General features: G+C 42.8%; 1 protein-coding gene across 6 annotated transcripts in view; it reads right to left on the bottom strand.

Moving 5' to 3' along the window:
• celf3a (cugbp, Elav-like family member 3a) overlaps positions 1-18092 on the bottom strand; it is a 67377-nt gene that overhangs the window by 24632 nt on the left and 24653 nt on the right. For 4 of the 6 annotated variants that reach the window (XM_024396168.2, XM_024396170.2, XM_024396169.2 and 1 more), the window contains exon 1: positions 4749-5076. Coding sequence is in view for 2 of the 6 variants with exons in the window: in XM_042310252.1 (XP_042166186.1) it covers positions 5090-6936; positions 10284-10460; positions 14124-14354 (2255 nt within the window). In the remaining 4 variants the exon portion in view is untranslated. Of the gene's footprint in view, positions 1-4748; positions 6937-10283; positions 10461-14123; positions 14355-18092 lie in introns of those variants that run through there. The other 2 variants (XM_042310252.1, XM_042310253.1) reach the window with 2 other exon arrangements.

The following is an 18092-nucleotide window of genomic DNA, read 5'->3' as shown; positions in this document are numbered from 1 at the left end:
ACCTTTTTAACAACCTGTAGGGCTACCTACACTATTGTTTCGTTTTTTGTCGAGACCATGGTAGGTTAACGCTGCAAGTCATGCTTTAAAAAAAAAGTAATGTTGCTCTCATGGAATGACCTTCCATGAGCACTACACCGATAAAGGAGTAAATTAAGGGCTATTTGAACATGAAAATGTCAGAGGGATGCATTTCATTTAGTTAAATTAAAGGTTAAGTAAAATATACAAAATGTTTTATTTTTATTAAACATTTTTGTTCTTTGATTATAGGCACACTTAGTGTGGCTATACCATTCAAATATAAATGTCTTTACTCCATGTTTACTCTTATCGTTTTCCATTCAACATTAGTAACGTCACTATTTTGTCGGATATTATCCTGTACCTATATTTGACCTATATCTTTCATCTTTGTGCGTCAATCCCTTTCCTGAATGTGCCAGCGCCTGGGCCACGTTCAGTTGCAAAACGTTATTGAACGTTGCATATAGAAATTCAACGAATAGGACCGACTTGATTCCTTCATCTATGTGTCGGTGTAGCCATGTCTGTCCAACATAGAAATTTGCTATCTGAACGTTACGTTCTGCTGAACACACCTCTGACCTGCACAGTTCGAAAACGCGCACACGAAAAACCTTTTTTTATGCAAGGTTCTGCGCACTGATTGTACAGAACTTTAAACATTCGTCAATACCTTAAAATTACAATGCGGGGCTCTAAAGATGAGCAGGGAAACGTCCCATGATCTCGTCAGATAAGGAGGCACTTATGAATAGGCAACAAACAGTAAGCTACACGTAAACCAAGACCGTGCGATGCAAAGGAACAAACGCGGTGTGCTTTTTATTTCACTTTTACATTTATAACACTATGCTGCGTGTCTCAAATTGCTCAGACGTTATCCGACCGTTCTTCCGATTAAGCATATGTTCTTACTGCGAGACAAATGCCTATGAGAACCTTTACTGACATCTAGCGCCCGAGTACTGAACATTGCCCACGTTTGTTTGTATACAACATACACATCTACACTATGTCTAATATTACCCTACACTTTGATTGCCATTTTATATAGGCCTACGTCATCCCGATTATTACTTATAGCAAAACGGAGAAAACCGTTTTCACATAGTGGTCAGGGACGACACACGGATGCATTTCGCAATATGTAAAATGATCACATATAGTTTGGTTGTTTTTGTGTAGCTCCCCTTACTGAAAAAATCCACAAAATTATACAATGATCTTGTCTATTTCCAATTAACTTTTTAAAAAATACTTCAATTACACTTCAATAAATGTCTTCATAACATATTATTCAGTGGTGTAAAGTACTTAAGTAGTATTTGGGGGTATCCGTACTTTACTACTTATATTTGACAACCTGTACTTTACTACATCCCTAAAGAAAATAGTGTACTTTTTATTCCCCGCATTTCTCTGACTCAAAAGTACTCGTTACATTTTGAATGTTTAGCAGGACAAGAAAATTGTCAAATTCACGCATTTATCAAGAGAACATCCCCTGCTGCCTCTGATCTGGCGAACTCACTAGACACACATGCTTCATTTTTAAATTATTTGAGTGATTGAGTGTGGCCCTGGCTATCCGTAAATCAAATGAAAATAAAAAACAAGAATGGTGGTCTGGTTTGCTTAAGACATTTTAAATTATTTATACTTTCACTTTTGATAAAATATATTTGAGCAATTAGCTACTTTTGGCACAAGTATATTTAAAACAAAATACTTTGACTTTTACTCATGTAGAATTTTACTGGGTGGCTCACTTTACCTTGAGTAATTTTCTATTAAAAAAAAGGTCTTTACTTTTACTGAAGTATGACAATTGAGTACTTTTTACGCCACAGATTATTCCTGCATTATTTATTCAATGCCTACTCAGACATATTAGCTCTGACACAATTTCAGTGTTTGGTTTATTTTGGTATTGTAAAGAATCATGCCATATATAAAGTATTCTATTGAAGTCATGGTCAAGGCCAGAATTTAAACCAGCACTGCAGAACTGGCTGCAAGTCATTTAAATGACAAAACTGATAGTAGTAGTAAAGCATAAGAGCACTGCAACATTACAGAGGATCTGCAAGACTCATAAAAGCGTGTCAAGAGTAGTGGTGCTAATTTAGGATCCATTTCCCCAGGTCCATTCGTGATCTAAACTGATTCTAAGCACTCCTATATATGACCCCAAGCCTATAAGTACTATTTTCCAAGGAAGCATAGTGAATCAGGCCATGGGTGATGGCCGTTCTCTAACAATAGTGAGCACAGGCAGAAAACTTAAACCGAAGGCAGGGCATTGTCTCGTCCTGTTTAGGTAACCTTAAAAGGTCCTTCACTAACCACATTAATTATTTAACATAAGTTACTGTTCACAAACATCTAGGAACAGCAGATCCAACTGTTTTTGGATGTACTTTTATTTTCTAAATTGATTGAAAGACCAATTCAATCTGGGTCCATTTGTATCAAGTGTCTCAGAGTAGGAGTACTGACCTAGGATCAGGTTAAATGTCCATAAAATCTTTGTGATCAAAAATGGCAAAACCTATCCTAAATCCACACTCCTACTCTGAGATGCTTTATGAGTAAGGCCCCCGATCTAAAAGCCAATCAACAGGTCAATCTAACCAATCGTGTATTAACATTCTGTGTCACTTGTTTTACATTGCCCTCCGTAATGTGCATTTTTTCCTTCTTTCTGCTGTATACTCAAAGTTTGGATTGGAAATCAAACAATGACGATGAGGTGAAAGTGCATACTGTCAGCTTTAGTTTGAGGTTTCATCCCTATCGGGTGAACCGTTTAGAGGTTACAGCACTTTTTTTGTACATAGTCCCCTCCCCATTTTAGAGTCCCAAAAGTATCTGGACAAATTTACCTATGCGTATTAAAAGTAGTCAAAAGTTCAGTATTTGGCCACATATTCCTAGCAAGCAATGACTACGCCAAGCTGGACTCAAATTGTTGGATGATATGTGCGTCTAACTATCCATAATCATGGTAGCATCCACAATGTAGAAGTGTTTAGAAACATATTGTTTTCTTATTTACCATTCATTTCAATTTGGCAGAAAATAATCTGAAACAATAATATAATGCATCCAACAAGTTTGTAGGGTCACACATTTGATGTGATCATTGTGTGCTTGGAATATGTGACCAAATACTAAAATTGACTACTTTAACACATTCATTTGTCCCAATACTTTTGGTCCCCTATAATGGGAGGGGATTAGGTACAACATGTGCTATATTTTCTAAATGGTTCATCTGATATGGATAAAAATAACCTCAAATTAAAGCTGACAGTCTACACTTTAACCTCAGCCGTTGTATACTTTCAAATACAAAAGTGCTGGAGAACAAAGCCAAAAGTAGAACAAATTGTTCACTGTCCCAATAATTACAGAGGGCACTATATATCTTTGTGACAGGTCAGTGAATGTTTGCACTGTGGTCACAGAATGAGTCTCCTGGTGTGTCTCAACCATTTTGTATCAGGCACCAGTGGGCTACTCCTACATGGCCACGAGCTCAAATCTAATTTCTAAACCTCCCATTCTAAGTAAATGAATTACGCAGCACGTTGCATGGCAACAGATGTGAATCACTTAGGCTATTCGCTTCCTACAGTACACCAGATGACTACGCACTTACATTTCTGTTAGATTTTCATTTAGTGCATGGGCATCATGGTTGGGGTCAGTTAGAACAGAAACAGAAGTCAACAAACCCAGGGAATGATTTGAATTTAAATCCAAAACATATACCATCTCCCTTTCAATAGAGAAGTCATTGAAAATAGCTTCTCAATAATGCATTTTTTATTGAATTGGAACATCAGTTTACAACTTGAATTGACCACAACCCCGAGGGGCATCAATGTTATTGTGGAAGTGGTGATGGGAAGGAATCATGGAGGAAGAATTAAAGGCAAACATGACTCAGGCGAGAGGCATTTCCCAAGACTGAGAAAGAAAGTAACCTCCCACTGCGGTTTTCAAACTCAGGTTTTTATTAAAGCCAGTACAAGTAAAAGATAGTTGAAGACGGAAAATGGAGTTTCTTCATCCAGCTCCAAAATGATCTTTTCTTCTTTGTTGTTCAGGGGCAACAATCATCACCCCCCCCGTTTTATTCTATTAGCCCTGTGCAGGTGTCATCCTTCTCTGAGAAGTGATGACACAGCCAGTAAAAGGGTTCAATCTTTCGCACTATGCACACTGAACAAAGTTTTGCTTAACAATTATAATATTCAAAGTCATAACATTTATGGAATTTATCATTGTCCCCCAGCTACACAAACGGATATTGTAGAACATAATATTACGTTTACGTTCTCTTTGTGTCTACTCACATAAAATGTAGTGTAAACAAAAAGAGACCACTTAGGAGCAATTATCTCGGCTGTTGGGATCTCGGTTAGGTCTTTGCAAAGGGAAAGTAGACCTCAACTTTTAATTGAAAAATGACAAGAGAAACATAGCAGTAACTACCTCTCTCTGACACTTAAGCCTACTTTGCAAAAGAACGTCTTAAAATGCAGTTTAAATAATGAACAGTAGTCTTAGATTTAACTCAAGCAAACGCATGCACACAAGCATATATGCAAGCTTAGAGCTAATTCAGAGGGGGAAATGAACTAAAGATTTAATGCAATGTTTTATACTCAAACAAATATGAGAACAATAATCAAACTGAATTATATATCCACCTCTTATCTTCTTTTATTCCGCTGCATCTCCGTTGTTCAGGTCGACTTCTCCATTCCCTCTTGCTCCAGATCCACGTCTTCACTCATCCGCTCTTCCTTAAGATCCTCCCAATTTACTCCTCCACTTCTCCTTCAACTGTACTCATCTATTCCCCTCTTCCTCAGGCCTCTTCTCCGCTCCCCTTATTGGTTTAAAAAGTACACCTGAAGTCTTCAGCTTCTTTCCCCAACTCATTTCTTATCCGCCTCCTCTTCTACCCCTCCATGTGTCACGTCGCCTGCCTCAATGACATTCCGGTAGACTAAGCACTAATTTGATGTGAACCAAGTCAGTTGACAAGTCAGAACCGCGGAGGTAGGTGTGGTCTTTTTGGGGGAAAGAACGGACCACCTGGCCCCCCACCTCTGGGGTGTCCACCGAAAGGAGGCCCAGGCCGTTTCCCCCTGAACATGGGGCTATAGAGAGGTGGGCGTGGGGGTCCCCGCGGGAGGCCTCTCAGGTGTGGATGGCGAGCTAGGTGGAGAGGATGGGGAGGCAGGGGCATGTGGTCAGGATGTTGCAGGTTCATGTGAGGGGGAAGGGGGTGTCTGTGACCATATGGAGGGGAAGGGCTGCGTGGAGGGTAGTTATAGTAGTAAGGGTCTTCTGAGGGAGAGAGGGGGGGAGTGAGGCGCTCTCTGACTCTATAAGGATAATGAGGATCGTCTACAGGTAGATGGTGGAAATCATCTGGGTGATAATAGCGATCGTCTGGGTGACAGAGATCGTGAGGGTGCCGGCGGAGGTCATCGGGATGGCGATGGAAGTCGTCAAGGTGATGCAGGTTGTCAGGCTGACGGAGTAGATCGGAGTGGCCGTGGAGGTCATCGTGATGACGACGGAAATCGTCAGGGTGATATGGGTCATCTACGTGGCGATGAAGGACATCTGGGTGACGGCGAAAGTCATCAGGGTGATAGGGGTCACTGATAATCACCGGACCACCCAATGTACTGACGCCCGCCCTGTCATCCTCAATCTCAGGGTTTGGTGAAGTTGCCTCCACAGGCACCATCACAGACGCGGGCGGGCCCTGGTAATCCTGCAGTGGGGCTGGTATCCCAGGGAAGGGCGGTGGGGGCAGCTGGGGAATGGGGGGCAGAGGGCTGTTGAGGAAGCTTGAGGGGTTGGCCCCCTGCTGGAAAGGCAGAGCATGAGGATCCCTTGTTTGGTAGGGCTGCGTCTGCCCCTCCCCCTGGTATGCATACAGTCCTGAAATGGGGGTTTTGCCATCTCCTGCACCTGAGGCAGCCATGTTGTGGTTGCTGGGATGCAGGCCATGTCCCTCTGGGTAGGGATTACCATACCATCCTCCTTCACTCACGTCAGCGTTTGGCCCTGCCGGAGGCCCTCCTGGTGTGTTACTGAGTAACCCTTCCCCAAGGGTTGGGGCTGACACCTGTGTCGTGATGGGCTGGTAATGGGCCAATCCAGACTCTCTGAGAGAAGGAGCTATTCCATGCATCTCTTCCTTCCCTTCATAAGGCAACTGGTGGTACCCTTGACCATTAGGCGCTCCTGGATGTAGTCCTAAATGGCCATGAGTGTTGTTGGGATCCTGCCAAGCTTGGTTATGGCAGGCAGTTGGAGACAGAGACAGGCTGCCATCTTCTGGTTTAGGAACCCCAGAGACATGACCTTGTTTGGCCAGGAAGGGCTCTGCTCCTCCCGGAGTGTCCATGATCTCATCCAGGGTGGGGGTGCCTCCTCCGGCCTCGTCCCGTACCGGAGTGCCCCCCTGGGTCTCTGTACCCGCTAAGGGGCTGAGGGTGCTGCCTCCCGCTTGGACAGCCACACTAGCCAAACCCAGGTTAAAGGCATTAAAGCCAGGATTACCCTGCAGGAAGCTGTGGATCTTGGACTCCAGGCTGGAAGCGGAAGGCTTTTCTTCTTTCTCCTGCCCCAGGACCGGCTCTCTATGAGGGCCGATGGCTAACGGCATTGTGGACTGGGGAAGGGACGCTGCCTGAGGGACGGCAGTGGTGTTCCCCACTGCAGGGGCTGATGGGTTTGGTTCGAGCGTAGAAGAGGTGAGAGGAAGGCCTCGAGAGGGTGCTGTAGGGGTGGAGGCGGAGGGAGGGAGCTTGCCTGTACTGGGGAAGTTTGAGGAGAGGTTTTCCGCTGGACTGTTCAGACGAGTGGAGAGGCCTAAGAAGGAGACGTGTGTTAAAATGTGTGTTAAAATACATGACAACTATGAATAGCGAACTCCATTGTACGAATCTGAATGATTCTCACCCAATACAATAAAATTAGTGATAGCAGAATAAAGACTTACAGTCCCTGTCTGTCACCACCTTTGCTACTCAAATAGCAGTCAAGAACGATATCCAAAATGTGCACATCACATTTCCAAATCATAAAACTTGTGAGTGTCAACATTTATGATCACTAGGTTTGATGTACAGTTCGTTACAAGACGATATGGCGCCATAACCTGGGTTGTTCTGAGCAGAATGAGCCTGTTTGTGAAGACATTTGAAGAAGCACAAGCAACCGAATGCCCTCATGACTAATTTCTTTGTCCACCAATTACAACCGGTTTCTCTGATTTGCCTTGTGAAAGCTTAACATTAAGACCACATTTTATCACGTAGCTAGCCATGTTGGCAATATAACAAGCTTTCAAATGCCCACCTGACCCAGATTGCGATTTATAATGGACCATTTTGGATTGTGTAAATAACAACCGTAATTGTGTGATGGCGGTGATGCAAAACAACTAGAAGTGTGCTTGCTCTAGTTCCTCAATGGCAAAGCTAGAAGAGCTAACAAAAAAAACAAACATTAAAGTTCATTGAAACTGCATAGGAACTCTGTGGCTACTTGGAGACACCAGTTAGTCCTCTCACTCAAATTCTTGTAATTTTGTTGCCTTATGTTGCAACAACCTAACATTTTGCAGGAATAGTCTTATGGTACTGAATGAATCCAGGGTATTTTCACATCTTGTTATCAACAAATGCGAGCAAAAGTACAGCAAAATCAACAGTGTAATGTTGGGCTTCAGTCTTGTGTCAGGTGAACTGTTGTGTCCTCACCTTTGGACTAATACTTTTCCCATGGTCTCCAAACTGTTCTTTCAATTGCTACCATGGTTATGCCTTTCATATTTATTCTGGAAGAAACATTTTAATGTAGTCCTATCCATATAGGCCAATTCCCACAAGGGTTAAAGGGCAACTCAATACAACGGCCAAGTTTTCTGGTTGAAAATACCCCTGTGTATTTTATGTAACTAGGCAAGTCAGTAAGAACAAATTCTTATTTACAATGAGGGCCTACCCCGGCCAAACCCTAACGACACTGGCCAATTGTGCGCCGTCCTATGGGACTCCCAATCACGGCCGGTTGTGATACAGCCTGGAATCGAGCCAGGGTATGTAGTGACTCCTCTAGCACTGAGATGCAGTGCCTCAGGGCTCCCGAGTGGCGCGGCGGTAAATGTGGCCTCAATATTGGTCAGACACATTTCTTCAAGTGCCAAAATTGAATAAAAAGTGTAAGTCAGTATATTCCAAAACGGAGTTGTGAGATTTGTGTAACTGAGTTAGGCACAAATGACATGGGGTTGTACTTGGATTTTGATTTCGATGCCCACTAACACAGGATTGTTGTGGCTAAGGAAAATTGTCATGTATGGACAAACTGTTTTGCAGATTGTGCTGTATCCTCCCCATAAAAGACAGACTTGCCCACATTACACAGCGCCTGACTAGTTTACATAAGACAACACGTGGCCAATGTTACGTTTTTATATTTTTGTTCAGTGTAACATGTAAAGTGTTTCATGAGCTGAAATAAAAGATCCCAGAAATGTTCCATGTGCACAAAAAGCTTATTTCTCTCAAATGTTGTGCACAAATTTCTTGATATCCCTGTTAGTGAGCATTTCTCCTTTGCCAAGATAATCCAGCCACCTGACAAGTGTGGCATATCAAGTAGCTTATTAAACAATGATCATTACACAGGTGCACCTTCTGCTGGGGACAATAAAAAGCCACTCTAAAATGAACAGTTTTATCACAACACAATGCCAGATGTCTCAACTTGAGTGAGCGTGCAATTGTTATGCTAACTGCAGGAATGTTCACCAGAACAGTTGCCAGAGAATTGAATGTTAATTTCTCTAACATAAGACGCCTCCGACGTCATTTTAGAGAATTTGGCAGTATGTCCAACCGGCCTCACAAACGCAGACGTTTAACCACAGCAGCCCAGGACCTCCACCTCTGGCTTCTTCACCTGCGGGATCTTTTGAGACCAGCCGGGGATTTGCAATACCGAAGAATTTCTGCACAAATAGTCTCAGGGAAGCTCGTCTGTGTGCTCATCATCCTCGCCATGGTCTTGACCTGACTGCAGTTCGGCGTCCTAACCGACTAGAGTGGGCAAATGTTCACCTTCGATGACAATTTGAATGCACAAAGATACCATGACGAGATCCTCAGGCCCGTTATCGTGCCATTCATCCGCCGCCATCACCAGCATGATAATGCACGGCCCCATGTCGTAAGGATCTGTACACAATTCATGGAAGCTAAAAATGTCCCAGTTCTTCCATTGCCTGCATACTCAGACATGTCACCACCGAGCTTGTTTGGGATGCTCTGGATCAAAAGGTGTATAAAAGCGTGTTGCAGTTTCCGCCATAAAAAAATTTAAAAAAGGATTTGTGACCAACATTATGCATATCTGTATTCCCAGTCATGTGAAATCCATAGATTACCTAATTAATAGATTTAAATTGACATATTTCCACATACGAACTAACTCAGTAAATTCTTTGAAATTGTGGCATGTTGCGTTTATATTTTTGTTCAGTGTATGTTTAAAGAAAATTTGGCCCCTAAGCCCTTTTTGGAGTGGCCACTTAGAGGTGCAGGAACTCAAGCAGTAGAAAATGTGAGGTGCCGGTACTGAGTTATATGACCTGCCCAAGTCAAGCACTGAGGAGTTTAACTGTTTTGGGCAGAATGAGAATTGAGACGATGCACACTTACTTGTATCCAAACTGCCAGTTCTTATTCGAAAAATTCTAAACCCATTCGCAAGCATCTTGTGTCCCGCAGTGCCCTGTTTTGTAACATGATTCGCTATGAAACAGCACCAGATAGACACATACTCTGGTCATAGATAGTAGCAGTAGACTTGATAGTCTGAAGTGCACTCTACTAGTTTTCATGCACATTTTTGTACTTGAGAAATACCAAAATCCCCAAACAACTTAGCTAGATGCAAAATTGTGCGACTAAAACATCCTATGCAAAAAAGTCTAAATTAATAACATTTCTTTCTTCTGACTATTCGGAGGAAGTGGTAGGCTAATAGCGGTTGCTGCTACGGTGTTTCAAGAGCGACTAACACCAGTAACTGACAGGGTACGATAACACACAATGAACCACACCACCAGGACTGATATCTAGTTTTTCTTAATGGGCTAAACGATGAGCTCAGTCGCTCTTTAAAATTTGCTCTACCACACGGTTTCTCACCCTTCAGCCCGCTGGCCTGCCCCTGGGATTCAGACAGTGCACCGAAGAGCTCCTCAGGAGTCATGTCCACTTTGGACAGGATGCTGGTCAGAGGGCTGGCTACCTGGGGGGCTACTGGGGCAGGAGGGATGGTCTTGGCTGGAGAGGGGGAGACCAAAGAACCACCTGGACTCACTCCTAGGGGAAAAAGTAAAATAGATTTTAATTCGTTAAAACCATGACCAGAGAGACTGTCAAAGAATACAGTAAAAAACTGCTGGTTTTATGAGTTCATGTAAGTTTTATTCAACACCATTACAAAACATAAAATGTGCTTCTCTACTTCCACTTGAGCTGCAGCTGCATTGAATGAGTAGCCAAGTGTATCGAACACCCTGCGTTTTTATTATTAGCAATTTCACTTTCTCTGGTCATATGAACATGAATGTGCAGATGCTGTTAGACTCGAGTTTCACCATCAGGTGGAAGACTGTTCCCACTCTCTGGTCAGTCTCATCAGAAGAAAGGAGAGAGCAGGGACCGTGAGAGGCGGATCCTCTCCTACTCCCTCCCTCTGCTGAGAATAATGCCGTGTTCAAAACTGGGAACTCCGAAATCTCCGACTTCAGTGCTTTCAAGGCAACTGGGAACTCGGGGGGGGGACTAGATCCAACTGGGAAAAATAATTTTGAACAGGCACCCAACTCGAAATTCCAAGTCGGAAACTCGGGCACCTGCCTAGAGCTGCGACTTTCCGACATGAAGATGACTGACGTTGTGATTTGACCTCGTTGTTTCCCCGAGTTCAGTTGTCTTGAAAGCACCATGACCATCAGATACAGGTACCATCAGTGCAGTAAAATAAAAAAGCAAATACTTGAACATTTCTATTTATGCTCAGATGTGCCTTGCAAGTGCTACACCAACTGATCGATTTTATTATCATAGCTCGAGTTTTGAAATGTAATATGGTCTGAGAAGACCAATATTGGCAGGCCAGGCATATAGCCAAAATACTGTGATGATGTAGGCTATTAGGCCAACTGCACAAACCTCATTCCGACAGAATGTTTTTTATTTGGTTAATGTTGCATTTTAATTCATATTTATATATAAAAAAATAATCTGATTCTTACATCTCAGCTTGCTTTTTGACTGCAAAAGTGATCGACTCAGAAAAAGGTTGGTGACCACTGCTCTGAATAATGGCTTCTCATTTAAACAGACTTCAAGGTGTTGTGACAAATGCTATTTAACAATATAATAGTAAATACGTCTAACCCTCAAGTATCCGAAATAACGTGATCAATTGAGGTTTACCGATTATAAAAAGCAGGCAGTTACTTGCTGTATAACTCTGATAGAGGTAAAGGTGCGCAATTGTTTTGCATGGAATAATCAGAAACGTATAGTTCTGACTATGCCCTTCAAGAGGATACATTTATCACTTGAAAACAGCATGCAGTCGTCCATGGTTTTAGCAGAGCTGGGGGTCTCCTTGCCCCCTAGCAGGCAAATTGAACGCTCTGCACCTTGTGGCTTTATATTGATAACAGTGTTGATGTCAGCGGCTAATAGGGCTGGGAATTGCCAGGGACCTCACAATAGTATCCCGATACTTAAGTGAAGATGCGATCCTCACAATTCTATATGTATTGCATACTGTTTTTGCGATTCTAACATTTTGCTCCACATACACGGAGTGTAAGCTCTTTCCATGACTGACTGACCAGGTGAAAGCCATGATGCCTTATTGATGTCAGTTATTAAATCCACTTCAAAATCAGTGTAGATTAAAAAGGAGAACACAGGTTAAAACCCCATAAGGTCGATATCCGCACCCCATTGATATTAATTAGTATTAAAATAAATCCCCATAAAAATCTGCCAATTCATGCTAGAGATATGTTTGTTTTTTTGGCATCGGATCAGTCTCAATCCACCGCATCCGCCTATGTCACACTTCCGCATCTGCAGTGAAACGGTGAAAGAGCTAGGGTGTTTGTCAGACCATGAGACATCCTGAAAAGCAGTCTCCTCAAAAAATCATCTGTAGCTTACAAACAGTTTGGCCTACAAACTAACTAAATGGTTAGTGGACACACTAATGGTGGTGGACCCTCAAGTTTGGTTAAGGTTTCTCCTCAGTATGTGAGTGGAGGGAGGCTCTTGAAATATTCGCTAAAGCCAACTGCTTGCAGATACAAGGCGGGTAAGGCTACCTACATTAGTGATTCTATTTTTTGTAATGTTTATTTAGTCACAAGATGAGACTTCAAATAGGCATGTGCATGTCAAAGACACTGTAGCTTACTGTTTAGAATGGTTAAATGGATATTGAAATATGTACATAAAAAAACAACACAAAAAACAGTAGGCTATTCTGGTTAGTCAAACACCAAAGTCCTCTGATGAGTCCCAGTCCCGTGGAAATGGACATCCGTGTTTTGAGAAAAAATTTCTGCGTTTCACAGGTGAAGCAAGAAAACTGACTCAATAAATTGAACGAAGTGCAGCGCATAGCCTGTGTATGATGGGTCAATATGTATCACTTATTTATCATGTCACCTTTATTTAACCAGGTAGGCCAGTTCAGAACAAGTTTTCATTTACAACTATAAACTTTCACAGTGAATGCTTTCGTTTATACGCTCTGTGCTGAACGAATTGAAAGTCGACAAGGGCGTCATAAAAAAAAATATTGCGCTGATTTAATGCAACCCTTGCTGTTAATAGATCTAAAAGCAGCATACAAAATTTGGACTTGGGAACAGGAGGGGATATATTTGATCTTGAGAGAAGGCAATGCTCAGTTAGATACGATCTGTAGCGGTGCAGTCTTCGTCATAAAAGCTGATAGTATTTCAACCACAAAAATATGCATTGAAGCCGAACTGAAACCTTATCGGAAAACAAGTTGGGTCGTTTTTACAGCTTTCTTTTTCCTTACAACCGGTCAAACTGATATCATTTGGACATTTTGCACAGAATACCTAATCCCTATATTTTTTCTTTATTGTATTCATTCTATCCATCTATTACATTATGTTGAGAAATGGTTAATTTAGTATTCTAAGGCAACACATGATAAGAGAAGCTACATGTAATCTAATTAGACAACTTCATTAACAAAGTCTTCCAAAATGTCAGAACTTCTAAGCAGAAACATCTCTAACATATCAGGCAAAACAAAATCCTGCACCCTGTCCCAAAAATTGTTCTGCAGTCTGTCTGACGCCTAAATACATTACTATATTTTCCGTGTTAGGATTGGGTGCCTCAGATTTTCATGTAGTCGGCCTGTTGTGGATGGGTTGTTAGCAATTGCGGGCAGGTGCGGGTCAAACAGCTGAACCACGCACCACTACTGTACATATAACAAATAGGCCTCATTGGCATGGCTTCTGTTATGAGGTGGAACACACTTCATTCAAACTGTTGTTAGAAAATACAATCTGTTAGAAAATACTGTGAAATTTACCAATTAAAACAGAGCCTATAGATAATTAGCAGGCAGCGTGTTTTAACTGTCCTTTTGAGAAACAATCACATGTTGGAACAGTGGGTGCATTCTGACATCACGCGCATAAAACAACTCACGCTGGGGGGACCATTAAGAGATATTTGGAACCCACATGTGAAAAGGTTAATTCAATTCTACTTCAAATTAAAATTATGCTTCCAGTCTTATTCATATTGGACATTTAAATCAAGGGTTGCATTGAATTAAATTCTGAATTGACCCTAAAAATCCGGACTGCTTCCTTTATGATGCAACATCAGAATAACAGTGTTGATGATGCAACAGTGGCTGCCTGCATGTAGTGCCTTTATGATGTTACAATAGCTGAAGTTTCTCACCTGGTTTCTTCATGACAGATGTGATGCTGCTGAGAATGGAGCTAATTTTACCCAGGTCCACATTGGCGAGGTTGCCTGATATGTTGGTTGTATGGGTCAAAGGGGTCACGAGAGCTGGGGAGGGTGTGGCCTGTGGAACAGACTTTGCCTGTGTGGCCAGTGGCGGTTGTGTGACAACAGGCACAGTGATGGGGACTGGAGCTGGGATGATACTTTCAACTCGCTCCTCAACTGAAAACAGAGGAAATGTTCAATCGAAACATCTAAGTTGCAACACAATAGAGCCGTATGTGACAGGTTAAAGGAAATATTCATAGCCTGTTATACATTAAAAAGTATTAGTAAGTTCATAGTATGCGAGGATCTTAAAACATCTAAGGTTAAAAAGATGCATTCAGTATTAGTTGATAGAGATTGATAACATTCATATAATTGTGTTAAAGTTCAAATCTGTCAAAGGGTACGAATTGTGAGAGTAATGTGTAAACGTTATATTGATTACTTTATTTTGTGGTGCCTAAAAGTGTTCATCTGTGATCTACGAAATGCTCTTAATCTATGAGCCGGAGATCGATTGCTCTGGTCTCCACCCATATTCCTGGGGGAAATCGCGGTCTTTTCTCATTGAACTAAACGTTGAATTGAGAATACAACACCGTATCACTCTCGTGATTATTTCTCCCCTGTTTTCAGGGGCGTAACATTTTTGGAGGCTCCGCTGAGATTGCTGCTCAGATGTCCAGTTTCCACACCCTGGTCGCTGAATTCCGAGCCAGCTAAATCTCCACATAACAACTCAGGCAGGCTGCAGTGAGGAAAGTGTTGCTGTTCGAGGGAAGTTGGAAGTTAGTGGTTAAGTACGTGTCAACTGAGGCCATTGATCGATCATCAGAGACAGTAAGGACCATCTAATTCAGAGTCAACTCCTGCACAGTAAAAGTTCCTCCTGTTCTGTCAACATGACAAGTGCCTTGGAAGAACTACAGGAAGAGGTAGTAGGAGAATTGCACACCCTGACTAAAGACAAATTACTAGAGATATGTGATTTCCTTGAAATATCAGGCGAACAGAGAAGAAATGTTAAAGACAAATCCCGCATAATTAATGACTCGCATTATGATGTTCCTTGAAAGAGAGGAAGTCGCAGAGTTAGAAGATGGCGGCATATCGGGATTGTTGCTACTTAGAGACGAAATGACAGAGATGATCAGTGGCATAGATAACAAAACAGGGCAAATTGAACATGATATTGAACCAGCCGGAACACATCACAGAATAGAGGAACTGAGAACTGTAACTCCACAACAAGGGGTGGAAACTGAGCAGATTACTGCAGCCAAAGCCAGTGATTCTCTGCGTCAGCCCCTACACCATGCCAATCTTCAGGGGAGCGTGCCGCTCTCACCCAATGCACAGCTCAGCTCATACTGGCGCAAAGAGTTTAAAATTTCTGGTCAGATAGGTGAACCGGGCCAGAAAGAAAAACTGATTTTTTCCAGCCTTGCCCATCAGATTGAAAATGGACTTAACAGAGGCCATCCTGAGGTAGAAATAGTAGACGCAGTAGTCAGGGCTATTTCTCCAGGCTCACAGCTACGCAGCTACTTGGAAGGTAAACCTCAGCTAACTCTTCCCACACTTAGATGTATCCTGCGTTCCCACTTCCAAGAAAAGAGTGCAACAGAGCTTTACAAACAGCTAGCTTCAGAAGCACAGCATAGCAAGGAGACCCCTCAAAGCTTCCCGATGCGCGTTTTAGATTTGAGGCAAAAAGTACTGTTTGCATCCCAGGAGTCAGAATCAGGGCTTAAGTATGACCCTGCTCTAGTCCAGAGCATGCGTTTTCACACAGTCCTTACGGGTCTCCAGAGTGACAGTATCAGGATAGACATGCAGCCTCTCCTGCTAGAGAGCAAAACATCAGATGAGGTTTTGCTAGAGAAGCTTAACATTGCTTGTGCTAATGAGATAGAAAGACGAAACAAAAAGCGGTTTAATGCCCCACAGCTTTCTACAACTGTAAGTGTAGTCCAGTTAGAAGATACACCATCTGCAAAGTGTCCTGTGAAGGAAGCCAAAGCTAAGATACCCGCAGGACTGTTAACAGAGTTAGCTGAACTTAAGACAGGTGTAGCTTCTCTAAAAGGTCTCAGTGCAGAGATTGCTCAGATTAAGGAGACATTACAGCAGCCTGTTTCAATCACCGCCTTGTGCCTATGCCCCACCCCCAGTTAGGAGGCCAGATAGGGACCCCCAGCCACCTGTTTCCCAGCAGCAGTATTACAGCAGCTACAGTCGGTCCCAAGCACCTGACCCTGCGCAGCATCAATATGCACCTAACTGGTATACCAACCGCTCTGCTCAAGCTCCAAGGAGGTGTTTTGTCTGCCAGCAGGCCAGAACAGATGCATGCTGCACACACTGCTTCCGATGTGGGAGTGGAGAACATTTTCAAGCTGGATGTAAAATCCGGGGAGCCAGACCATCAAGGGAGGCCCCTTTAAACGGAAACGGGTTACCGCTGAGGGACGAGTGTTAACCGTAGCTACCAAAAAGTCCCAGAAATGTGCAAATTGTGCCAGAGAAGATTCATTTGAGAACCTGAAACAATGTTCATCATGTAAAGAGACACTGTACTGTTCCAAAGTATGTCAAAACCAACATTGGACTAAACATAAGGAAAAATGCACTCACCTGAAAATTGACTCTAATAGTGAAATGTTTTCCTGCACAGAGGAAAATGCCCACTCCTTACCATCCCTAGCTCAAGGTTGCCACCCCTCGCTAGTCGGCAGACAGTGCCTTATTGAGTGTCACCTGAATCGCCACCACCTCCAAGCTCTATGGGACACAGGCTCTCAGGTATCAGTCATTGATGAACGATGGAAAGAGGAATCTCTCCCAAACGCAAGGCTGAGAGATGTTTCAGAAATCACCTGATGATCTAAGGTTGACTGCAGCAAATGGGACTGAAATGCCGTACCTGGGATGGATTGAAACAACTTTTCAGCTAGCCTCTGAAACTGACCAAACAAAGGAACTGATCATCCCGGTGCTGGTAATGAAAGGCTGTCACCTATCACATCCCATCATAGGTTTCAATGTTATCGAGCACATCCTGACAATGACCGAAAAGACTAAACGATACAGTACAGTAACAACAGCTTTCCCAAGCCTCAAAAGAAACAAGGTGAGAGCTTTTATACAGGCTGTTAGCGCAGAACAGACAGATGAATACGCAGTGAAAACCAAGAAAGAGAAGGTTGCTGTACCAAAACACAGTAGCATTCAGATTGAGTGCCGTGTAGCTTCCCAGCCTTTCAAAGATGACATGACAATGCTTTTCCAGCCAGACCTGAACCCGCAGTGGCCAGACGACCTTGAGTTCTTTGACACAAGAGTCAGGAAAGGTGTTTTTCCAGTTATCCTGCTTGATGTCTCTAACCCCACTGACCACGACATTGCCCTGCTAGGACACACAATAAATCGGTACAGTACAAACCATTATGACTGTGTTACCTGCCCAAGTCTTTGAAAAAACTGTCACCCCAGCCACAGTGAATCACACCAGCGTTCGAACCCCATGTACTGCTACTGAACTGTGGGATCCACCAGTAGATTTAACTCACCTAACCGAAGAACAGAGAGGTTGTTAGGCAAATGCTTAGAGAAGAGTGTCACTCCTTCTCCAGATCAGACAATGACATTGGCTGCATTGAACGATTGAAAATGACTATTTCTCTAAAGGACTCTGAACCAGTAAAGCGCACATACATGTCAGTGCCCAGGCCACTGTATCAGGAGATGAAGGGTTACATTTATGACCTCGTAGTCCAGGGCTGGGTTAGGAAGTCAAACTCTTCATATTCTTCACCTGTCGTGTGCGTTCGTAAGAAGGATGGGACCCTCCGGTTGTGTATAGATTACAGAGACCTGAACAGAAAGACACATCCCGACCGCCAGCCCATC

The sequence above is a fragment of the Oncorhynchus tshawytscha genome, linkage group LG31 (assembly GCF_018296145.1).
Source record: "Oncorhynchus tshawytscha isolate Ot180627B linkage group LG31, Otsh_v2.0, whole genome shotgun sequence".
In the NCBI taxonomy this organism is placed as follows: domain Eukaryota; kingdom Metazoa; phylum Chordata; class Actinopteri; order Salmoniformes; family Salmonidae; genus Oncorhynchus; species Oncorhynchus tshawytscha.
This window is presented reverse-complemented; position numbering and strand designations above follow the sequence as displayed.